At 41.0% G+C, this 25,451-nt stretch overlaps 1 protein-coding gene across 1 annotated transcript in view; it reads left to right on the forward strand.

The window, feature by feature from the left end:
- Positions 1-2,251: 2,251 nt before the first annotated feature.
- Positions 2,252-25,451, forward strand: part of RP2 (RP2 activator of ARL3 GTPase) — a 54,471-nt gene continuing 31,271 nt past the window's right edge. Inside the window, exons 1-2 of the mRNA XM_035003683.1 lie at positions 2,252-2,510; positions 23,234-23,899. Coding sequence (XP_034859574.1) covers positions 2,409-2,510; positions 23,234-23,899 — 768 coding nt within the window. The 5' untranslated portion in view covers positions 2,252-2,408. The remainder of the gene's footprint in view (positions 2,511-23,233; positions 23,900-25,451) is intronic.

Here is a 25,451-nt window from a genome sequence, read left to right on the forward strand (position 1 = left end):
AGTATGTAAAGGGAATTGGTTTGCGCCAAACAGTGGTGATGAAAAAAAAAAGTGGCGATGAGAATCCAAGGTGGGGAGGGGGGAGAAAAACAGAGAGAGGAGCAGAAAAGGAAGAGTAAGAAAGAGCATGGCAGAGCTCTATTACTAGCTCTGTTCCTTGGCTTTCTAGTCCCCAGTTTTTAAATTTTCATTTAATTTGATTCTTTATTTTATTTTTGGCTGGGGGTGATGGTGGGATGGGATTTAACAGAATGGGGACTTCATCTTCCCTTTTGCTTAGGGTCCCTGAAAAGATCACTGTCGGATATAGATTTTTGTTTTAGGTTTGAGTTTCTCATTAATGAATACTTCAAACCTAGGAGGGTTTTCGGGATGGTTTCTCTAAAATTGGTTTGTTGTTTGTTCATTAAGAGGAAGAGCATCACTGAGGGACAGAGCTCCCATAGGCATCAGAAGGCCTAACCAGATACTTCTTTACTTCTTTATTTCAGATGAATCAGAAATGAACGCATTCAGGGTAGGAGGGAGCACTGGACAACACAGGCTCTGGGTTTTTCTAGTCCCTGGTCAACCACTCTCATTGTGACACGGATTAGTCCCTTCATCTCTGTAGACCTCTGTTTCCCCTACTGCACTGCATGGTGGTCACAATTTTAACATTCTACGACTATAAAATATCTAGGGGTCTTATCCAAAACACCCTCACCTAGACCTTTCATTTCAATCGGAAGAAGAAAAAGTATGTACAGGGTAAAGGCCCTATTGCCTAAGATCTGGAACTTAAATTTGCAGTAATTTCTAATACTTGAGCACATGCACTCTTCTTCCTGATTGTGCAATAAAAGGCAGGAAGTGAAAAAGGGAACATTCTTAATGCTCAAATTAAGTTAGAGACTCATTTACGATATACACTAGATGTGAATAAGTGTGGGAAAGTAAAAAGATAACCAAATTTGAACCTGACCTGATCCGCATTTTGGTGTCCCACCAAGATGTCAAAACACTGTACTCAGAGAATTAAAGCAACAACTTGCCTTTTTTTAGGGAGGGCTGCGGCAGAGGGAGAGGGAGAGAGAGAATCTTAAGCAAGCTCCACCCCAGCAGAGCCTTGGGAGGGGGGCTCCTTCTCACCACCCTGAGATCATGCCTTGAGCCAAAATCAAGAGTCCCACACTTAACCCACTGAGCCACCCAGGCACCCTTTTCTATCACATAAGCAATACGTGTGTATTGTAGTAAATTTGGCCCAAGTGTAACAAATGTTAATATTTAGTGTATATATATATATATATATATATATATATATATATATATTTAATACCTTCACACAAACCCTATACCACTTGCTTAGAGCTGACTGCTTATATGGCAATGCTTATGTCCTCCACTAGGCTATAAATTTCACAAGAAGAACCCCTTTACTGTAACTCCCCCTTCTCCCTCACCACACACACACACACAAGTCACTTTCTTTGATAGGGAATATATAAAAGAGGTTATAAATACTTCCTTCACTAGCATGCATTCATTCATGCATTCATTTGACAAACGTTTTATTGAGCACCTAGCGTGGAGCTGAGCCAGGCCTAGGGAATTCAAAGATACGTGCTCTTTAAGACAGGCCTTTTGGCCTCAAGAAATTCACATTTGCCATAGGGAGAGAATACACAATTATTTTGCTAAGTACTTGTGCAATTTTAGAGTGATACGTAGGAATATTAAGAAAGCACAGAGAAGGCAAAAGAGGGTGTGGTTGGGGGAAGTTTCCGAAGGGGGCGACACTAGTCAGACAATGGGGGGGGGGCGGCGGGGGGAAAGGAGGGGAAAATTACGAATTTCAGGGCCTCTTCCTGTGTCAGCTGCAATTCCTGTTCCCTCACCACTTGCATCATAAAACTGAAGCTTAATGTTCAACTAGGGATCCTTCCCGCGCCTAGAACTTGGAAACTGAGAACCAAGGGCAAAGAGACACGGCCGCCGAAGCAGGGCTCTGAGCAGGACTCTGAGCGGCAAGCCCACGGCGTCCTCGGAGAGGCGGGGCCGGGCCGGGGGCGGGGTCGGCTGTGCGTGCGCCAGAGCCCACAGGGCCCGCCCCTGGGGGCTGGCGCCGGAGCGGGGAGTGGATTGGTTGTGTGCGTACGTCGACCTCTCTTCATAGGCCGCGCAGGGCTCGCGGGCTTTGATTGGCTCACCGGGCGCTGAGTTGTCATTGGCTGCGATGGGTCGTCTGGGCGACTGAGAGGAGAAAGAGAAGGGGTGTTGGGCCTGGCGGGCTAACCCGGGCTTGGGACGGCTGGGCGGCTTGGCGGGGCGGTGTCCGGAGAGCTGCGGGGCCCGGGCGCCCGGGCCTCGCGCCACACTCCCAGGGAGTACCTGAACGAGCGGGCCGGCGGGGAGTAATCGGGACCATGGGGTGCTTCTTCTCCAACAGGCGGAAGGCTGAGAAGGAGTCGCAGCCCGAGGGCGGGGAGGAGCGGCCGAAGCAGTACAGCTGGGACCAGCGCGAGAAGGTAACCAAAGTCCCGCGGCCGCTGGTCTCAGGCCCTCCCGAGCCGCCCCGCGAGGGTCCCTGGCGGCCCGGGAGCGCTGAGGGGGCCGACCCAGCAGCTGCAGCTCTCTTGCGCGCGCTCTCCTCTCTCACGCGAGTAGTTGAAGTCGGGGGGAGTGACTTTTTGGGGTGCGGTGAAATACACCGCTGGAGGGGGCGCCGCGGGGGACTGCGAAGCGCTGGAAGGGGGCTTAGAGCTCATTGTCAGAGCCCTGGGGGCTTTCCCTGCGCTCCAGGGGTGGACTCCAGGGAAGCAAGGAGAGCCGTGAATGCCCCGAAATCTGCTCGTTTCACCGGCAGCGCCGAGCGGGGTTTTGTCCAGTCCTCGAGTTACACGTGGGACCGAGTCTCATCTTTTTCGCGGCTCACGTTCGTCTGTGGCTGTTTTCTCTTTTGTCTGCCCTAGCCGCTAAATCTCTTGGGTGCCTAATGGTATATTCCACTGCTGAATTTTCTCAGTTACGAAGCGGACTGTTGAGCGTACGGCTTTGCTTTTCCTCCTCTTCCAGTTACCCGAAAGGAATAATGAAAATCGAATCAGTCTTGGGACGTTATGTCAGGACTGTATGGTGAAAATAACCAGCATAAGCCAGGCAATATTTTACTATTGTTTTCAATGAATGGAAACGCCCTTCTTTTTACTTTTGTATACAGCCAGAAACGAGAAAGCTTTGAAACGTCCCCTAGTGTTGCACAAAACACACTTAGTCATAAATTTCATAATGTTTCCTCTTTCTACATAGTTCTGCATTTGTGCTTAGTAAAATACTTTGATAGATTTGGCAATTTTTCTTTTCCAAACAAAAAGATGTTTAAATAAACGTTGTAAACAGTTACTTCCTTGCTTAATGCAACATATCTTTACGCATGGATATTTTATAGTGAAGTTCGTATTGATTGTTATGATTTCATAGCCCTTCCTGCGTGGTTTTCAATCGCCAGAATAATTTATTCATGGAAACTCAGTTCTCCAAGTGTCAGATTTAAGCAGTTGGAAGCTTTTTGCAGAATTCTGAGCCGCATCTTTCTACCCCGTTTCTCAGATCCTTCTTGGGTTGCATGGTATATTAATTCTCTTATCTATATATGATAGCATCATTTTATTGCGTAGGCATGGAAAGTAGTGTGCTTTCTGTCATACAAGAAGATTGCACCTATCATTCGAAGTTATTTGGTGGACAGTTTTTAAAAGATTCATTTCCTCAGCCTTAGTATTTCTAACAATGCTCTTTAACCTTGAACTGTCTGCCATAGAGAAGCTTGTGTATTTGATTTTTATTTTAGCTTTGTGTTTTGAAACCATAGGCTAAAACTAAAGTGCTTTTATTTATTTATTTATTTTTTATTTAGAGTAGTCTCAGTTGCCCTTTGACTCATTACTTCGTAATAAATGGTCTTACAGTTAACCTTTATTTTTTTTTAACTTTTTTATTTTTTTATTTATTTTTTTATTCTTATGTTAATCCCCATACATTACATCATTAGTTTTAGATGTAGTGTTCCATGATTCATTGTTTGTGCATAACACCCAGTGCTCCATGCAGAATGTGCCCTCCTCAATACCCACCACCAGGCTAACCCATCCTCCCACCGCCCTCCCCTCTAGAACCCTCAGTTTGTTTTTCAGAGTCCATCGTCTCTCATGGTTCGTCTACCCCTCCGATTTCCCCCGCATCATTCTTCCCCTCCTGCTACCTTGTTCTTCTTTTTTTTTTCTTAACATATATTGCATTATTTGTTTCAGAGGTACAGATCTGAGAGTCAATAGTCTTGCACAATTCACAGCGCTTACCAGAGCACATACCCTCCCCAATGTCTATCACCCAGTCACCCCATCCCTCCCACCCCACCCCCCACTCCAGCAACCCTCAGTTTGTTTCCTGCGATTAAGAATTCCTCATATCGGGGAGATCATATGATACATGTCTTTCTCTGTTTGACTTATTTCGCTCCACATAATACCCTCCAGTTCCATCCACGTCGTTGCAAATGGCAAGATCTCATTCCTTTTGATGGCTGCATAATATTCCATTGTATATATATACCACATCTTCTTTATCCATTCATCTGTCAATGGACATCTTGGCTCTTTCCACAGTTTGGCTATTGTGGACATTGCTGCTATAAACATCGGGGTGCACGTACCCTTTTGGATCCCTACTTTTGTATCTTTGGGGTAAATACCCAGTAGTGCAATTGCTGGATCATATGGTAGCTCTATTTTCAACTTTTTGAGGAAACCTCCATACTGTTTTCCAGAGTGGCTGCACCAGCTTGCATTCCCACCAACAGTGTAGGAGGGTTCCCCTTTCTCCGCATCCCCGCCAACATCTGTCGTTTCCTGACTTGTTAATTTTAGCCATTCTGACTGGTGTGAGGTGGTATCTCATTGAGGTTTTGATTTGGATTTCCCTGATGCCAAGCAATATTGAGCTCTTTTTCATGTGTCTGTTGGCCATTTGGATGTCTTCTTTGGAAAAATGTCTGTTCATGTCTTCTGCCCATTTCTTGATTGGATTCTTTGTTCTTTGGGTGTTGAGTTTGATGAGTTCTTTATAGATTTTGGATACTAGCCCTTTATCTGATATGTCATTTGCAAATATCTTCTCCCATTCTGTCGGTTGTCTTTTGGTTTTGTTGACTGTTTCCTTTGCTGTGCAAACAGTTAACCTTTATTTTTTTTTATTTTTTTTTAAAGATTTTATTTATTTATTTGAGAGAGAGAGAATGAGAGAGAGCAAGCAAATGAGAGGGGGGAGGGTCAGAGGGAGAAGCAGACTCCCTGCCGAGCAGGGAGCCCGATGCGGGACTCGATCCTGGGACTCCAGGATCATGACCTGAGCCGAAGGCAGTCGCTTAACCAACTGAGCCACCCAGGCGCCCCAACAGTTGACCTTTATTAACATAATGTTCAGGTTAGTTAGAATCTCATATGTTAATCTTTCTCTTTTTATTTTTTTTAGATGTTATTTATTTATTTATTTGAGAGAGAGAGAGGGAGAGGGACAAGCAGACTCTGGGCTGAGCATAGAGCCCAATGCAGAACTCAATTCCATCACCTTGAGATCATGACCTGAGCTGAAATCAAGAGCCAGAGGCCCAACCGACTGAACCACCCAAGCGCCCCTTTCTCCTTTTAGATACATGGATGTATTCTGTGATTTTTTTTTTCTTTTTCTTTTTGGCTAAGTAAATGCATCGAAAAATAGAATAGTGGACACCAACATCTAAACTTTTCCCCCATCTGAGCATGTAAACTTCCATTTGTAGACAGTTTTGAGCTTATAGGGAACATTTTGGGGGGTAACACTAGTAGATACTGTAGTTGTAGAGGTGTAAGACATATTACTGGATATGTAAAATAAGCTCATGCTTCTGGGTCTGTACATAATAAAAGTTAAAATATTGATCAACTCACCTAATCAGAATTTTTCTTACTAGATGAGCATTATATTTTGAAAACAACCCAGTTTAAAGCTCTGTTGGCCTATTAGAGAAAGAGAATTACTAGCTTACATTTTGAGACAGTGGAGGTACCACATTTCCCAACATTGCTTTACCTTTTTGGGATTTTTCTTTAGGAATTTTTTATTTTATTTTATATTTTATTTTATTTTATTTGTCAGAGAGAGAGTGCGCGAGAGCACAAGCATGGGGACTGATAGGGGGAGAGGGAGAAGCAGGCTTCCCTCGGAGCAGGAAGCCCAATGCGGGGCTCGATCCCAGGACCCTGGGATCATGACCTGAGCCAAAGGCAGACGCTTAACCGACTGAGCCACCCAGGCATCCCTTCTTTTGGAATTATTAGGAGTGCACTCTAGGGTGCCTCATTTATAGTAGCCTGCTAAATTTTATATGATTTTAAAGATTCTTTTTCTAGTTCTTTATCTCTCATAAGGCTGATCTAGGCTAGTGTACAAATGTTCTGTATTAGTCCATTGATACTTCTACTGAGTTTAGTATGGTCTTGCTTGCCCCTAGAAGATTTCAGTTGTACCTTAAAAGGAACAGAATGCAAATACAGCCCAGAGAACATAAGTGAGATACGTTTTAAAGTTACATCAGACAATTACCGTTCAACTTTAGATGTAAAAACATAATTCATTGCCTGAAAAGTTTCCTTGCAATTTGGAAAAGTGGTGTTTAAATTTTTCCTTAGGTTGTGTAATCAGAGTGTCTTTGTTGAGAGGCACCCTCTGGGTTTTGGGTTTTGAGTTGTGTAATTGGGTCAGTCTTAGGGGACTGAAGCTAGGAGAAATTGCCTCAGAATGTTTGGAGACTAAGTGTTGTCATGGCAACTGATATACTGTAATCAGCAGTGTATGAAGCTTATTTTCTATTGCTGCTAACTTGGAAAAAGTGAAAAGCTTACTGTACAATTACTACATTGGCATGAGAAATATTTTTGGATTGTAAGATTTTTTTTAGTTTAAATTCAAGTTAGTTAACATATAGTGTGTTATTAGTGTGAGGGGTAGAATTTAGTGATTTATCAGTTGCATATGACACCCAGTGCTCATTCCATCAAGTGCCCTCCTTAATGCCCATCGCCCAATTACCCCATCCCCCACCCACCTCCCCTCCAGCAACCGTCTGTTTGTTCCCTGTTGTCAAGAGTCTCTTATGGTTTGCCTCTCTGTCCATTATTACCTTATTTTATTTTTCCTTCCCTTCCCCTATGTTCATCAATTTTGTTTCTTATATGCCACATATAAGTGAAATCATATGGTATTTGTCTTTCTAATACCCTCTAGTTCCATCCATTTTTAAGTTATTTGGAAAGAAATGCTTTTACACTTTTTATCTGTATGCTGCCTCTCATGGCTAGGCAAATTATTTAATATATAAGTACTCAAACACCAAGGAAGACTCAAAATTATAAAAATTATCCCTGCCCTTAAAGAGCTGTCTGCTTTTATTGAGTTAAAACAGGAAATATTTAAGTGCAAACAAGGAAAAGATGAGTGGTACAGAAAAGTAGTTTTCATTTTCCAGTTATTCATACCAATACTCCTCCTAGATGATAGAAATGAGGATTTGTCCTCTAAACAATGATGGCATAAGTGAGTTTGAGTATGGGCAACACATCTTGTATCCATTACATTTGTCTCATATTTGATAGAAATAAAACTAGACAAAAGCCTTATACCAAAGATTCAAGTAACTGCATTTTATTTGGTGTCTGTTTCATGACTTTGGATAAAGCAGTCAATTCGTGCATTTCAGGTTCCTTGGCTATAAAATGGGACAATGCTAAAGGTTACTATTTAACAGGGTGAAGCCCTGTCCTGACAAAAGGGGGTTAGACAGTAATGGTCACCTCTGAAGATAGAACTCAGACCAGAGATTGGACAGGACAGAACCGGTCTTACTATAAAGCAGATCATAACTCCCGGGGTTGTTCATCAGTGGAAGGAGTGGATTTGTGAGGAACTGATCTCCGTATTAGTCAAAAGATTCAGACAGCGGTTGGATGGCCACTTACTAGAAAGAAGTATCTGCATTGAGTAGGGGGCTAGATGCTGTTTTTAGCCTTTTAAGTATGTAAAGTACATATTCTAGTTATCAATTGCTGCATACCAAACCACTCTAAAACTCAGTGGCTTAGAATAATGGCAAGTACTTATTTTGTTCATAACTCTGTGATTTGTGTAGGGTTTATCAAGTTTGGCTCTCTGCTCTCTGTCGCATCAGATGCAGCAGCTTGACTGGGGGCTGGAGGATCTGCTTTCAATATGGCTTAATAACAGAGCTGGCTGGCAAGTTGATTCTGGCGTTTGGCTAGGGCTGAGGGCCAGGGGCCTCTTCATGTGGCCCAGGCTTCTGCACAGCATGATGGCTGGGTTCCAAGGGCAAGTGTCCTAAGAGAGACCAGGAGAGGCTGCATGGCTTTTTCTAACTAGCCTCTTAAGTGATGTAGCATTACTTTGCCACATTCTCTTGGTTGAGGTAGTCACAAATGCCCACCCACGTTCAAGGGGAAGAGACCTTTTGATGAGAGGAGGATCAACGAATTTGTCCACATGTTTTTAAATCTTTTACGTAAAGTTGTTGTTACTGTTTTTTAAAGGAGGTAACTAGCTCTTTGTTTATTCATTTTAAAAACAGCTTTATCACTAATCACCAGGGAAATGCAAATTAAAACCACAGTGAGGGGCACCTGGGTGGCTCAGTCGATTAAGCCTTCGGACTCTTTTTTTTTAAGATTTTATTTATTTATTTGACAGAGAGTTAGCGAGAGCAGGAACAGAAGCAGGGGGAGTGGGAGAGGGAGAAGCAGGCCTCCCGCCGAGCAGGGAGCCCGATGCGGGGCTCGATCCCAGCACCCTGGGATCATGACCCGAGCCGAAGGCAGACGCTTAACGGCTGAGCCACCCAGGCACCCCAAGCCTTCAGACTCTTGATTTCGGCTCAGGACATGATCTCAGGGTCATGAGATAGAGCCCTGTGTTGGGCTCGGTGCTCAGTGGGGAGTCTGCTTGAGATTCTCTCCCTCTCCCTCTGCTCCTCCCCCTGCTCACGTGTACATTCTCTCTCTCTCTCAAATAAATAAATAAATCTTTAAAAAAAAACCACAATGAGATATTACCTCATACCTGTCAGAATGGCTAAAATCAAAAACTCAAGAAACAGCAAGTGTTGGCCAAGATATGGAGAAAAAGGCATCCTCTTGCGCTGTTGCTGTTGGTGGGAATGCAAACTGCTGTGGAATACAGTATGGAGGTTCCTCAAAAAATAAAAAATAGAACTACCCCACTATCCAGTAATCGCACTACTGCATAATTGCCCAAAGAATACAAAACACTAATTTGCACCCCTTTGTTTATTGCAGCATCATTTACAATAGCCAAATTATGGAAGCAGCCCAAGTGTCCCATCAATAGATGAATGGAAAAAGAAGATGTGGTATACATATAATGGAATATTACTCAACCACAAAAAGAATGAAATCTTGCCATTTGCAACAACATGGATGGAAGCTAGAGAGTATAAAGGCTAAGCGAAATAAGCCAGTCAAAGAAAGACAAATACCATATGATTTCACTCATGTGGAATTTAAGAAACAAAACAAAGGAAAAAAAGAGAGACAAACCAAAAAACAGACTCATAACTATAGAGAACAAACAGATGGTTACCAGAGGAGAGGTAGGTGGGGAGATGGGTAAAATAGGTGAAGGGGATCAAGAGTACACTTATCTTGATGAGCACTGGGTAATGTATGGAACTGTTGAATCACTGTATTGTACACCTGAAACCTAACATTCTATGTTAACTACACTGGAATTAAAATTTTTAAAAACAGAAAAAAATATGTTTAGTCCTAAAAAGGACTAGAAATAAATGTCTAAATTTTCTAAAGTTTTTATAATAAGCACTCCTTATTTTTATAGTCGGATATATATGCAGTGTATATAAATAGAAATATTAATAAAAATGCGATCTCTGGGGGAAAAATATATAAGTAATGGATACCTATAAAAGACTAATATAGATTTCTACTTGACTATTATTTTATTATAATTCTATTCAAATATGTATAAACATAAAGCCAGGCATAAATCCCTTATGTTTACACTATTCTAAAGTGATTAAATAAAAAAAATTTAAGCACATATAATAATGAAGCCAATAAAATTAAACAGTTTTAATATAAAAAATAGCTTTATTGCGATACATCTACCATACAGCTTACTTAAGGTACACAGTTCAGTAGTTTTAGTAAGTTCACAGGGTTATGATGCCATTACTATGATCTGATTTTAGAACATTTTCATTCCCCACAAAAGAAATACCCATACCTATTAGTAGTTATTCCCACTTCCCTCTCTCCACGTCCCCCCCCCAGCCCTGGGAAACCACAATTTTACTTTCTATCTCTATAGATTTGCCTATTTTACACATTTCATATAAATGGAATCACACAGTATTTGTCCTTTTGTTACTGGCTTCTTAGCATGTTTTTGAGATTCATCCATATTGTAGCATGTATCAGTACTTTATTCCTTTTTATTGGTGAATAATATTCCACAGAATAATTACTTATAAATTTTATTTGTCCAGTTTATTCATTCATCAGTTGGTGGACATTTGGGTTGTTTTCGCTTTTTGGCCATTACAAATAATGCTGCTATGAATATTTGTGTACAATTTTTTATGTGGACATATGTTTTTATTTCCCTCGGGGATATACCTAGACTAGGTATTCCTGAGTCATATAGTAACTCTATGTTTAACTTTTTGAAGATCTGCTGAACTTTTTTAAAGTGTCTGTACCATTTTATATTTCTACCAACAGTGTATTGAGGGTTCAAATTTCTTCACTTACATAAAGTTTTGGTAAAGGGGAAAAGCACAGAGAGTGAAAAGTATATGGGACTGGGGTTTTAATTTGTATTCTACACACCAGTATACCTCATTGGTAAAGGCCTTTAGCTTTTCCAGCTTTCAATTTCCCAAGATCCACTCGAGTTCTCTAATTCTTTGAGCATCTCAGGATGGCGGCGGGGCGGTAAGCATTGCTAGATGCATTCAGGCAAATTGGGGTAAACAAAGGGAATGTGATAGGATGTAAAATTAGATTAAGATTAAATTAGATGGTATGGAAAATCCTTTTTTTAAAAAAAAAAAAAAGATTTTATTTGACAGAGAGAGAGAGAGCAGGAACACAAGCAGGGGGAGTGGGAGAGGGAGAAGCAGGCTTCCCGCTGAGCAGGGAGCCCGATGCGGGGCTCGATCCCAGGACCCTGGGATCATGACCTGAGCCGAAGGCAGGCGCCCAACGATTGAGCCACCCAGGCGCCCCTGGAAAATCCTTTTCAATCCTAAAATTTTATAATCCTATTTTGTGGTTATCAATTTAGCAACATGGTGAACTAATATAAATACAGTGCTTCACCTTCTTTTATCCTCAGTGTACATAAGCTCAAGGTACTGGTATTTATTATTATTTCTATAATTACTTGGCACTGCCATTTTCATTTATGAAATAACCTTTCAGCTATGTAGCTGTGTAGTCCTGAAACTAATTTAACAATGTTGAAATTTTAAGTAATTTTATTTTAAATGAAATGTAATTTACATACAGTGAAATTTACCCTTTTAAAGTGTACAGTTACGAGTTTTGGCAAATGAACATAGTCGAGTAACTGATCACAATTGAGATATAGAACAGTTCCATCATCCCCCCAGATTTCCTCATGCTCCTTTGTAGTCGCCTCTGATCACTTTTTTATCCCTATAGTTTTATCTTTTTTTTTTTTTTAAAGATTTTCTTTATTTATTTGACAGAGAGAGACACAGCGAAAGCGGGAACACAAGCAGTGGGAGAGGGAGAAGCAGACTCCCCGCCAAACAGGGAGCCCGACATGGGACTCGATCCCAGGACCCTGGGATCATGACCCGAGCCGAAGGCAGATGCTCAACAGACTGAGCCACCCAGGGGCCCCTTGGAGTCATGGGACTTTGTATCCACGTGCCAAGTGTACTGTGGGTCACCCACAGCTCCCACTCAAGGGGAAGCCCTTGTGCATGCGTCATTGGGCCCTATGATGGCCCGCTAGCCACACATGTTTAGACTGAAGGCCAGGGACTCCTCTGACCCAAAGCAACAAATCCATAGTCGGGCCAGCAATCTAGGATTTCGCCTACCAAGAAATTAGCTGGGTCATATTCTACTCTGAGAAATTTAACTGGGGAATACCCAAATAATTGGACAGTTGGTGGTTCTGATGAGAGAACAGAAACTATGACTAAAGAAAGCTATGAATGGCGATTCCCTGCAGCAATTAGCAATAACATAATGAAAAGATGCTCGCATGAGATGAGAAAGTTTTGCGGATCAAATGTACAACATGGTGACTATAGTTAACAATACAGTATTGTGTACTTGACACTTGCTGTGAGAGCAGAGCTTTAACGGTCTCGCCATAACAACCGAATGGTAGTTATGTTAGGTAAAGGATGTGTTAACTAGCCTTACCGTGGTAAACATTTTGCAGTATATATGCATATCAAATACACGCGCGTGTCCAGTCATCACGTTGTACACCTTGAATTTGCATAATGTTTGGGGGCGCCTGGCTTGGTCAGTTAAGCGTCTGCCTTCGGCTCAGGTCATGATCCCAGGGTCCTGGGATCAAGCCCTGCATCGGGCTCCTTGCTCGGTGGGGAGTCTGCTTCTCCCTCTCCCTCTGTTGCTCCCCCAGCTTGTGCTCTCTGTCTGTCTCTCTCTGTCAAATAAATAAATGAAAAATCTTTAAAAAAAATAAAAAAGTTTTATTTATTTAAGTAATCTCTACACCCCACATGGGACTCAAACTCTTGACCCGGTGATCAAGAGTTACATGCTCTACCAACTGAACGGACTGGGTGCCCCTATCCCTATATATAGTTTTGTCTTTTTGAGAATGTCATATAAATGGGATCATGTAGTATATAACCTTTTGAGTCTGCCTTCTTTCACTTAGCATGATACTTTTAAAAGTCATCCATGTTACTGCATGTATCAGGAGTTCCTTTTTACTGTTGAGTAGTATTCCATTATATGGGTGTACCATGTTTGTTTATCCATTCAGTGGTTGAGGAACGTTGGGGTTGTTTTCAGTTTGGGTAATTATGAATAAAGCTACCATAAACATTTGCATGCAGGTTTGTGAGTGAACATGATTTTTCATTTCATTTGGGCGAATACCTAGGAGTGGGATTACTGACTCATATAGAAATTGTATGTTAAATTTTATAAGAAACTGCCAAACTGGCTATGCCAGTTTGCATTTTTACCAGCCATGTATGAGATCCAGTAGCTACGCCACCAGCACTTGGTATGGTCAGGGTTTTTTTTTTTTTAAATTTTAGCCATTCTCAGGCATGTAGTGGTATTTCATTGTGGTTTAACTTGCATATCCCTGATGACTAATGATGTTGAGCATTTTTCCATGTACTTATTTGCCATCCATATATTTACTTTGGTGAAGTGTTTATTAAAATCTTTTGCCCCTTTTTTACTAGGTTGTTTTCTTAATTGACTTTTGAGACTTATTTTAATATATCCTGGATACAAGTCCCTTGTCATATGTGTGTTTTGCAGATTTTGTTTTTCCCAATTAATGATTTGTCTTCTCTTAACAGTGTCTTTTGAAGAATGAAAGTTTTCTATTTTGATAAAAGTCCAGTTTTCAATTTTTTCTTTTATGGATTATGTTTTCGGTTTCACATCTAGAAAATCTTTGCCTAACCAAGATTACAACAATTTTCTCCTCCGCTTTATTCTAGAAGTTGTAGAGTTTTGGTTTTCCAGTTAGGTTCTGTGATCCATTTTGAGTTAATTGTTATATATGGTGCAAAATATGAGAGATTCTTTTTCTTTTTTTACCTATAGATTTCCAGTTGTTCCAATAACATTTGTTGAAAAGACTCTCCTTTCTGTATTGTATTGCCTTTGCACTTTTGCCAGTGTATACATAAGTCTATTTTTGAACTCTCTATGCTGTTCCATTGATTTATGTGCCTAGTAAACATTGGTTTCTGTTTGAATATGGTTAAATATGAAGAAACAACCAAGAAAATGTACTTAGGAGCCAGACTGCCTAGGTCTGAGACTCAGTTCAAGCACTTACTAACTGTGTGACTTTGGGCAAGTTATTTAGCCTCTGAGTGCCTAAATTTTCTCACCTGTAAAACAGAGATAATAGTACACAACTCTCATAGGGGTTTCTATGAGTATTTTTAAAAAGATTTTATTTATTTATTTGAGAGAGAGAAAGCTGCACGCGTGGACATGCAGGGGGGCAGGGAGAGGGCTGGCAGAGCCCGAGGGAGGGCTGGATCTCGCCTTCCTGAGATCATGACCTGAGCTGAAATCAAGAGTCAGACACTCAACAGCCCAAGCCACCCAGGCGCCCCGGGGTTTTTAGGAGTATTGAATGAATGATTATAAAGCACTGGGATTGGTGCCTTGTACCTATACATGCTTCTTATACGCCTGAGCTTTATTTTGGACTTCTGTGCAGACAGGCTTTCCATGAAAATTTAAAAATTCTATTATTTCATCTCAGATTATCATTATGGAAGTTTACCTGTGGAGATGAATTTTAATGGAAAATTTGCATTGCTACTCGGTAAAAAAATAAGATGTTTACTTTCGTTTTCTGTTAGGAAAATAATGCTTAACTTAGTTTAGTAGCTGTATCGGGTGAATTGCAGCTGTTGAAATGTTTCTTTGATTTTGAAAGTGTATCTACTACCTTTTATGGATTGTAGTAAGAAATACAGCCTAAACTAAGCTCATTTCATAAGTGGCTCTTGTGAAAAGGTAGCTTGAAATATGACCTTTCCATGTTTGTGGTTTGGGGCACTTTATTTGAGAAAGAGTTAACTTTTGCAAAATTACTATTGTACTAAGCTTCAGGTTATCTATTATTACTTTTTGTTTTGAAGAACTTTCAGGATTTGTTGAGAAAGTACAGCAACATAAATCCTAAATTTCTCCTTTGTAGACCATATTTATAGTCCAAATAATTTTGTACTATAGAACTTTTTAGCTTAGAGGATCTTTGACTACAGCATTAATTTCTCCCCATAACTAGAAGAACTGAGGTGTCTGGATAAAATACTTAGAAGAATAGTAAATTACATTTAACTCCTCACCATTAGCAGTTGTTATGGACTGAGTATTTGTGTCCCTCCAAAATTCCTGTGTTGAAGCCCTAACTCTCCGTGTGGCTGTGTTTGGAGATGGGGCCTCAAAGGAAGTAATTAAGGTTAAAAGGGATCATAAAGGTGGGGCCCTGATCTGATAGGATTAGTGTCCTTATAAGAAGAGACATCAGAGAGCTTGCCCTGCACTCACCCAGGAAGGAAACCAACCGTGATGGCACCCATAATCTTGGACTTCCCCAGCCTCCAGAGTGTGAGATACAAATTTCTGTTGTTTAAGCCACCTGGTCTGTTATTTTGTTATGACGACCAGTCTTAGTCTATCTCAGGTTGCCATGACAAAATAGCATAGACTAGGTGGCTTAAACAACAGACATTTCTTTATTAAATGGTTCTAGAGACTGAGAAGTCCCAAGATCAAGGTACCAGCAGATCGAGTGTCTGGTGTCAAAGATAAATACTGCTGGACATTAGTTAAAGCATTGAAAACAGATTTTGTTCAGTAACTGCTGACACTAGGGGACAGAGCTGAGCTCCGTACCAATTTGTGTAGAGCTGATTTCAGCAATTTTATCAGGAAAATGAGGGAACAGGGAGAGCAGGGGCTCCGTAAAGTCAGAGAAGTGAAAATTACAAAGTTGGTCAGTGTAAATGTGATTAAACCAGCTGTGTTTGTTCACTCGCAGTTATCAACCTTAGGATTCTCTCCTCCCACAGAGACTGGTACACAGAGGCCCTATCCTTCCTGGTAATTATATTTCAAAGGAATGACTCTCGGTCCTTGAGAAAGATATCTCTGAGTTTTAAGACTTACATATTCACAACTGTTAAGCCCCCTTTTTTAAAAAAAGATTTTATTTATTTATCTGAGAGAGAGAGAGGGTGCACAAGCAAGGGGAGCGGCAGAGGAAGAGGGAGAAGCAGACTCCCCGCTGAGCAGGGAGCCCAGTGCGGGGCTCCATCCGGGGACCCTGGGATCATGATCTGAGCCAAAGGCAGACGCTTAACTGACTGAGCCACCCAGGCGCTCCTGTTAAGCCCTTTTTAATAAATGCTCTAAGAAAGGGAAGTCAGGGGCCTATTATCAAGCATTGGCTAGAATAAGTAGTAAATTTTCCTGGCAGGAAAATTTTCCAGGCAGGAATTTTAATGGGGGTAGGGGGTAGGGTCCTTCTAGAGACATGGCTTTGTGCTGCTAGAAGACATGCTGGAGTTTGGTCAGGTCTCTTACTGCAGGGATTTGGACGGAATTGTAATGTGCCAAGAGTTCCACAGTTCTCACTGGTGAGGACCTACTTCCTGGTTCATATTCAGTTACCTTCTTGTGGACTCATGGCCTTTCCTCTAGTGTGTGCACAAGGAGGGAGGGAGACAGAGGGAGGAAGAGAGGGAGATCTCTTCTTTTCTTCTAAGAGCCCTAATCCTATAATGAGGCCCTGCCCTTATGATTTCTTCTAAACCTGAAAGGCCTAACTCCAAGTACCATCACTTTGGGGGTTAGGGCTTCAGCATTTGAATTTTGAGAGGATACAGGTATTCAGTACATAACACTTCCTGTGCAGACTAAGGCAGCAGCTCAGTAATTTCAAAGTTAAGAAAGAGTGGATATTATTTCTGCGTTTGCAACAAGTCTTAACTGCAACTACTGATATAGTACTAATTATAATTAATATAGTTGAAACTTCTCAAATACTATACATCTTACGTATCATTTCCATGCAAAACAAATTTGCCAAATTCCTTTAAGTAACAGGTATTAACTGTTATTTTTTTAAGATTTTATTTATTTATTTGAGAGAGAGCACACACAAGCGGGGGGGGGAGGGGCAGAGGGAATGGGAAAGCAGAGCAGACTCCCCACTGAGCAGGGAGCCCGACCTGCAGACCCCAGGACCCCAAGATCAAGACCCGAGCCAAAGGCAGATGCTTAACCAGCTGAGCCACCCAGGCGCCCCAACTGTTTTTTTATTTTTATCCAAACACTGGTTTGTTCCCTACTTAATTCTCAGGTAAATATGCTTGCAAATGTTTGAACTTGTTATCCATATCTCAGGCAAAGACAATTTGGCCAGAATCTTGAACCCCAAATTAATTCCCCAGGAAAATACAAAGTTTTACATCAGAGGTTTTTTTTTTTTTTTTAATTTTTGTTTGTTTTATTTATTTATTCATGAGAGAGAGAGAGATAGAGGCAGAGGCAGAGGGAGAAGCAGAGTCCCCTCCTAGCAGGGAGCCCGATGTGGGACTCGATCCCAGGACCCTGGGATCGTGACCTGAGCCGAAGGCAGACGCTTAACCATCTGAGCCACCCAGGCACCCCTTACATCAGAGTTTTAAGGAGTTTCTGGTACAGTGAGATAAACCGTAAACTGAAACTTGAAGATTCTACTTGCCCATTGAGTCTGAGGCCTTGGTAGAGACAGGCCAACTCCTGGGCTCCTTTTCCCTACACCTAATCCTGGTGCTCTTGATCTTCTCACCCCCACTGTGGGAGGTGGATTGGTGCCAAGGTGACAGGCTGAAGAAGACCAGACAATGTTTTTACCCTCCTTAAGGCCTAAAGCAGAACTGACTGAAACCACTCTTGCATGTTCTCTTTTCTCCACTTTAAGGCCTGGATTAGATCCAGATCCCATTAGCCTGCTCCATGACCACATTCCCATCCCTTTTGACTGGCTCTTCCAAGTGGAAGGCAGCCGCAGCTTTCTTTTACCACAGGTATGGGAGAGAAGAGAATGTAAAAAGGAGAAACCCAGGACTGGTATTAAGAGTGCCTTTGCCTCCTTTGTGTATAATTATCTTCCTACTCAGAAGTTGGCCAACTTGCACAGTGACCTGACTAAATGTCCCTAGGAATATCATGTTGTTCTTGATCATTATCGGGATCTCTCTTCTTTGGGGATGGCGTGGAGAATGGGGGAGTGGGGAAGTGTGTGATTACCAAACTTAGTTACTCTTCACATTTGTATATTAAAACGACCCCTGGGGACCACCTACCTCCAGTTACACTCTGAGGTAACAAAGATTAAGTAGTTAAAATGGATTCAACATGGGTGTATGGAGTGCTCCTGTGGTGCTGAGCACTGTTCTAGGTGCAGGGAAAAACAAGGGCGAGCAAGGCAGATAATCCTTTCCCTCATAGACCTTATGTCCCAATGGAGGGCTGGTGGAATAAGGACAATAAATATAATTCATACGTAGTGCATTAAAAGGAAGCTAAGTGCTTTGGAGAAAAATAAAGAAGGGTAAAGAGGTAGTATTGGAGGAGGTGTTTCCGTTTTAAGTAGATTGGTTACAGGATCCCAGCCCAAAGATCGCTGTACAGGAAGGGATAGAAGCTGCTATTTAATGCAATATAGATCCTCCGAAAAGGGGGAGCAGGCTTCCTGGTTGAGGAAACTGGAGAGCTTCACAGAAACAAGTTTGACAGGTGGACAAGAAGAACTAGGAGAAGGCTGTCTGGGCAAAGGAGAATCAGAGGACATAGACAAGTCACAACAAGTGCTTCAGATCTACTGAGGAATACATTCCCACAGCAGATCAATAGGAATTAGGAGCAAAATATAAGTTGTTATCACATAATAGTGACTTACATTGAAAGATTTTTCTAATACTGAACCATTTGCACTCAACTTGGTTGTGGTGCTTTCTCTTTTTATAGGATTGATTTAATTTGCAGGGTGTTTGTTTTTTTTTTTTCTTCCCATCTACAGATGTGAGTGAAATGAACCTAAAATCTTCTTCTTTTGTTATGTCTTTGTTTTTCTTACTAGGTTCTTGCCAGGCAGGCTAATAGCATGAGTTAGGACTGTTCCTTCTCTTTCTATTGTCTTTATGGGTTTGCATAAACCTGGGATAAATAAAATTGGAATCTGCTTATAAAACCATCTGGGCCTGGTGTTTTCTTTGTGGGAACACTTAGCCCACTGGTTGTATTTCGTTAGCAGTAATAGCATTTTATTTAAGCTTTTAACTTCCTCTGGAGTCAGTTGTGAGAAGTTATTTTTTAAGAGATTTGTTCATTTCATAGACAAAATCTCTTGAAACTTGTTGGTATATGGTTGTTGATACTATTCTCCTTTTAACCTCTATTTATGGTAATATCCCTCTTTTCATTCATATTGTTCGTGTTTTGTTCTTCTTTCCTTGGTCATTCTTGCCAGAAGTTTGCCTATTTTTTGCCCCCCCCAAAACCATATTTTTGGCTTTGCTGATGTTTTCTATTATATATTTAATACCTAAGTCATTAACTTCTTTTTTTTTAAGGTTTTATTTATTTATTTGACAGAGAGAGACACAGCGAGAGAGGGAATACAAGTGAGAGAGAGGGAGAAGCAGGCTTCCCGCTGAGCAGGGAGCCCGATGTGGGGCTCCATCCCAGGAGCCTGGGGTCATGACCTGAGCCCAAGGCAGACGCTTAACGACTGAGCCACCCAGGCGCCCCTAAGTCATTAACTTCTATTTGTCTTTTTTTCTCCTACTTTCTGTAGGTTTATTGTTTATTGTCTAATTTCTTAAGATGGACATTTAACTAATTTTGAGTGTTTTTATTATAGCTATTTAAGGTTATAGATTTCTTTCAAAGCACCATCTTTGCTGCATCCCAAATGTGGTGCCTTAACATTTAATTCTAAGTATTTTTAGATTTGATTATGATTTCTTCTTTAACCCATGAGTTATTTAGCAGTGTGTTTTTAAAATTTTCAAGCAGGCAAGAATTTTTAAAAGTATCTTTTGTTATTAACTTTTAACTTAATTACATGTTGGTCCCGTATCATGGTCTGTAAGTTATCTATCGTTTAAAATTTGTTTAGGCTTTATGATCTAGTATATGATTTTTAAAAAAGCTTTAATGTGTCCTTAAGAAAACTGTGAGTACACTCTACTTGTTGGATGCAGAACTCAAGCTTTTTCTCATTGTGTGGTTCAGATCTTATATATTTTCTTAATTTTTTTGGTCTCCTTGACCAATCAGTAGTTGGGAGAAGCACATTAGAAGACACTCCTTAGATTTTAATCTGCCAGTTATGAGGGTTTGGAGAGGTCCAGAGCAACTGTCAGAGTTAGTCCCCACCTGTTTTTTCCCAGCTCTTCACCAGCACAGGGTTTCTGTCCTGCCCTGAATTTACTCACAGGAAGCCTGAACCAGAGATCTGAGTCCCAGCAGGTGTTGGAGAAGCACTGTTGTCTCAAGATTTAGGGTGGGGGAGAAGCAAGAGCAGAAATCCCAGAGGTTCCTTTTCTGTTTTATCCTCCCACTCTCCACCACAGGGACTTCTCATAGTTTCCCCTTTTCTTGGTGTTTTTCTTACATGGTCCCTTTGGGGTTGATCTTAAGCAATAGGGAACCAGCAACCATGCTAATTCAGTTTCTTGGTAGAGACCAAACTGGAATACTGTACCTCTTTTGAAAAAAAAAAGATAAGTTTACTTATTTGAGGGGGCAGGCAGAGGGAGAGAATCTTCAAGCAGAGTCCGCACGGAGCTCGGAGCTTGACATGGGGCTCAATCTCACAATCCATGAGATCACGACCTGAGCCAAAAACAAGAGTCACCCAACAGACTGAGCCACCCAGGTGCCCCGGTACCTTTATATACATGCATCACCTGTAAAATCCTAGAAATAGAATTGCTTGAACACTTCTTTCCACATTAAACCTGTGTTTGCCTCCTGTATTTTTCCCTTCTTCTGATGTTTAGCACACTAACATCCAATCATATAAATCAGAGCAGTGTTTTTTCAAACCCATCAGTGGGATAATAGAAAATTTGGGGGGCTTAACACAAAATTAGGGTAAATATTATTTGTGAAGCTTTTATTTCTTTGGTATGTGTACATGCACAAATGCTCACAAGTAGGTGTACTGCGCTGTGCTGAAGAATCTACTAATGTGGATTATAGTCCAAAAGAGTTGAAAAACACTGACTAGAGAACTAGGAATCATTTTGGATCCATTCTTCTGCCTTACCTCCTATAGCCATTGAATTGCCAAATTGATTCTACTTCCTCAGGATTTCTCAAATTTATCCTATCTTCCTCTTCTCTCCTAACCACTGCTCTACGTCCAGTCCTTACTGGATGACTGACTGCAGCAGTCTCAGATCCATGCTCCACTTCCATATTCTTATCAGAGTAATCTTCCTGAAATGTAAGTTTTTCTTATTTAAAATCTTCCTGTGGTAACCGATTGCCCATGGATAACTTCCAGGCTTTATAATATGGCCCCTGCCTATCTCTCTAGCTTCATCTACTCCCATTCTAGTATCACTGGTAAACACCAAACCACTTTTGCTTTTCCTCACGTTCTCCAAAGAGGTTTATTTTGTTAATTCTTTCACTTTTGCCTGGTGTGGGAAGGGAGGATCCTTTACTCCTACCCGTTTTATGTGGTGATCTTCAGCTTGTTCATTCTCACTTTGTTAGTAAAGTCTTACACCCCTACCTCCCCCACCCCAGGTGTCATTCTCCTCTGGGTTTCCACAATATTCTAGGCATCTTGCATTACACATCCAAGTTGTTTTTAAATCATCTGTTTAGGTTAGTGTTTACTTTTTTATGGGAAGAGCTGGTCATACTCATGTTAGTGCCTAAGAGACTATCTGGCTCATATTGGGTGTTCAAATGTTGGTTGAATGACTGAAGATCTGGAAAGTTGAAGTGCCTCTTCCAGGATGATGTTGCTTATAGGTGACAAAATTAAGACTGGGAAACAAAGTGCCTCTCTTATTGCTTCATGCTACAGACCAGTACTCCTTCTAGTACATTATATAAAACTGGATAAGTACCACATTTATTGTGCAATACTGAATAAGTCACTTTAAGTTAGTTTGGAAATGGTTGGGATGATTAAATTATCCTTGGTGAATAATCAAAATTTTACCTGCTGTATGGGAGTCTATTTCTGACACATGAATAGTTTTGCATGAAATTTAATATTTGCAAAAAGGTAAAACAGTGCAAGTAGACTCAAACGTAATTTAAAAAAAATCAAAATGGCTTTTTTGTGGCTCTTAGAGGTCAGTTAGAATTTTAAAATATATAATGTGACAAATTCCAGGCATACGGTTTAAAAGGTTATGTGTGCTTTAGTTTAGAATAGCTAAAGATAGGAATGGTGGCATTTAAAGAATTACATTGTAGGAAAAGCTCAATAAATATTTGAATCAAACTTGCAGATGGGAGTTATGCCATATAGTAGTTCTTGTGCCTTCAGGTTCTTCCATTTTCTGTAGCATATTGCAGAAATCAGTCGGGGTTTAGAAACTAAGACCCATGCATCCATATATTGAAGGATAGAGAAATATATTTCAGTCTGGGTGTATTTCCAATTTCAGAAGTTTTTAAAGAAGCAGCAGAAGTTGTTTTACATTTTCACTCGTGGAATTTAAGAAGCAACACAAACGAACAAAGGAAAAAGACAGTCAAAAGACCGGACTCTTAATATAGAGAACAAACTGGAGGTTACCAGAGAGGAGGTAGGTGGGGGGATGGGTGAAATAGGTGATGGGGATTAAGGAGGGCACTTGTGATGAGCACCGCGTGATGTATGGAATTATTGAATCACTACATTGTACACCTGAAACTAATATAACACTGTATGTTAATTACACTTGAATTTAAAAAATTTAAAAATTGAAGCATCAGGAAAAAAGAAAGGGTCAGAGCTGAAATATTCCTTAATATCATCCAAAATGCTGTGTGCGTGAGAATTTCCCCAATTGTTTCAAGAAAGTATTTCTATAGTTGGTATGTTGAAACAGGATCCACACAATGTTCACACATTGTTTGGTTGATACGTCCTTGAGTCTTTCTGTATCACAGTTTCCTCTCCCTTTTTCCCCCCCTCATTCCTCTTAATTATTGGAAAAAAATAATTTGTGCTGTTCATTTTCTTACTGTGTTGCAAAGTCGGTGAGAGTAGGAACTTCTTATTTTAGCACCAAGAATTGTGCCTGGTACCCAGTAGACACTTGACTAGTATTTGTTGAATAATGTTAGTAATACTCAAGGCCTGTGTTTTGTCCCTGCAGGTTGATCCAAAAGACTACATGTTCAGTGGCCTGAAGGATGAAACAGTAGGTCGCCTACCTGGCCAAGTGGCAGGACAACAGTTTCTCATTCAAGACTGTGAGAACTGTAACATCTACATCTTTGATCACTCTGCTACAATTACTATCGACGACTGTACTAACTGCGTAATTTTTCTGGGACCTGTGAAAGGCAGTGTGTTTTTCCGGAATTGCAGAGATTGCAAGTGCACGTTAGCCTGCCAGCAGTTTCGTGTGAGGGATTGTAGAAAGCTGGAAGTCTTTTTGTGCTGTGCCACTCAACCCATCATTGAGTCTTCCACAAACATCAAGTTTGGCTGCTTCCAATGGTACTACCCTGAATTAGCGTTCCAGTTCAAAGATGCAGGGCTAAGTATCTTCAATAATACCTGGAGCAACATTCATGACTTTACACCTGTGTCAGGAGAACTCAACTGGAGCCTTCTTCCAGAGAATGCTGTAGTGCAAGACCATGTTCCTCTACCTACTACCGAAGAGCTCAAAGCTGTCCGAGTTTCCACAGAAGTCAATAGAAGTATTGTGCCAGTATCTCGGGGTCAGAGACAGAAGAGCAGCGATGAGTCATGCTTAGTGGTATTATTTGCTGGTGATTACACTATTGCAAATGCCAGAAAACTAATTGATGAGGTAAGGAGAGAGAGAAGAGAGACAGACACACACCTAGATAGGAACACACCACTTTCTGGAGAACTTCTATTCTTTTCAAAATTGATTATTAGGAATACAGGCAATCCTTAAGTTCTAGTCCCCTCCCGCCTGCAGATGTATCTGTAAGCTGATTGCTTGGGCCTCAAAAGACTTTCCCAAAGAAACTTAAAAAATATATAATTCAGTAGGCAGTTATTAAGCACTTATTATGTGAAGAGTTACTTCTGTTGCCATATTTCATTGACTATAGGATGCACATTTGTTCTCCACATTTTTGCTTATCTGAAATGCAACTTTACATTGCTTACAACTGATGGCAACTTAAAGCTGATGACCTATAGTATATGCTGGAGATGGAGACCCATAGGCAAAATTCTCTGCCCTCGGAGAGCTTCCATTCGTTATAATGAATGATTTCCACGGAAGCTTACAATAGTACTGCATAGTAAAGCATGACCTTACTTAGTTGGGAATATTTTTTTGGAGTTTTAATTGGTTGGAAGGGGTGGCAAAAACATTTAGGAGTACAACTTTTGGCCACTGGGGCGACTGTGAAAACCACCTCCACATTATTCTCCTTTGCCCTGTTGCTATGGGAAGGGGAGGTTGGTGTGTAAGAATGAGGTGGGAGCTGGGATAGCAGAGGTGGTGGGCTCAGGAGCAGGGACTCGGTGAGTTTGGGATTAAAGAAGAGTCCTTCTAGCGGAAGCAGCTTCCACTTGAAAAATAACTGGGGACGTAGAGATTAGGGGCTCCAGAAGCAGCAGTTCCTATGTTGGTGGGTGCTCCAGTAGGGAGGCAGCAGTGGGATGTATTGGTCACCCATTAATCAGATGTTCTGCAGGAGTGGTCAAATTTAAAAATCAAACTTCCGGAAATGAAGAAGTGAATGGAAAACTCAAGTCTCCTTTTGAATGGATTTTTAAAAAAATTGTAACTGTTCTTTTTTTTTTTTTAAAAAGATTTTAATTTATTTTTTGACAGAGAGAGACGGCGAGAGAGGGAACACAAGCAGGGGGAGCGGGAGAGGGAGAAGCAGGCTCCCTGCCGAGCAGGGAGCCTGATGCGGGGCTTGATCCCAGGATTCTGGGATCATGACCTAAGCCAAAGGCAGATGCTTAATGACTGAGCCACCCAGGCATCCCTAAAAATTGAAACTGTTCTGTCGAAAGGAAGATTATAGGGGGGAAAAACACTAAAAATGACCACCTCTCTGTAGCTATACATCCTACAATGTAGAAAACCCATGTCTGAAACCTACAAAGTATATCTGAAGTCTAGTTTTCAAAACAACAGAAACCAAAGTATAATTTTAAGACTGTGGTATTTTTATTTTTTGTTCATGCCAATCTGCTGAAAACATGCTATGAATCTGGTAAGATATAGAAAAAGTACTTCTGGCCTTTGAGCAATCTAATCACATGCTAATCCAACATCTGAGAGGTCAGCATTTTCATTATACTTCATGGGGACTTAGAAAAAAATCTACATACAGTTTTCAGATGATGTAATTATTCAGGTTAAACTCCTT

The sequence above is a fragment of the Mirounga leonina genome, unplaced genomic scaffold, assembly GCF_011800145.1.
Source record: "Mirounga leonina isolate KUSES-001 unplaced genomic scaffold, KU_Mleo_1.0 Mir_101609, whole genome shotgun sequence".
Classification (NCBI taxonomy): domain Eukaryota; kingdom Metazoa; phylum Chordata; class Mammalia; order Carnivora; family Phocidae; genus Mirounga; species Mirounga leonina.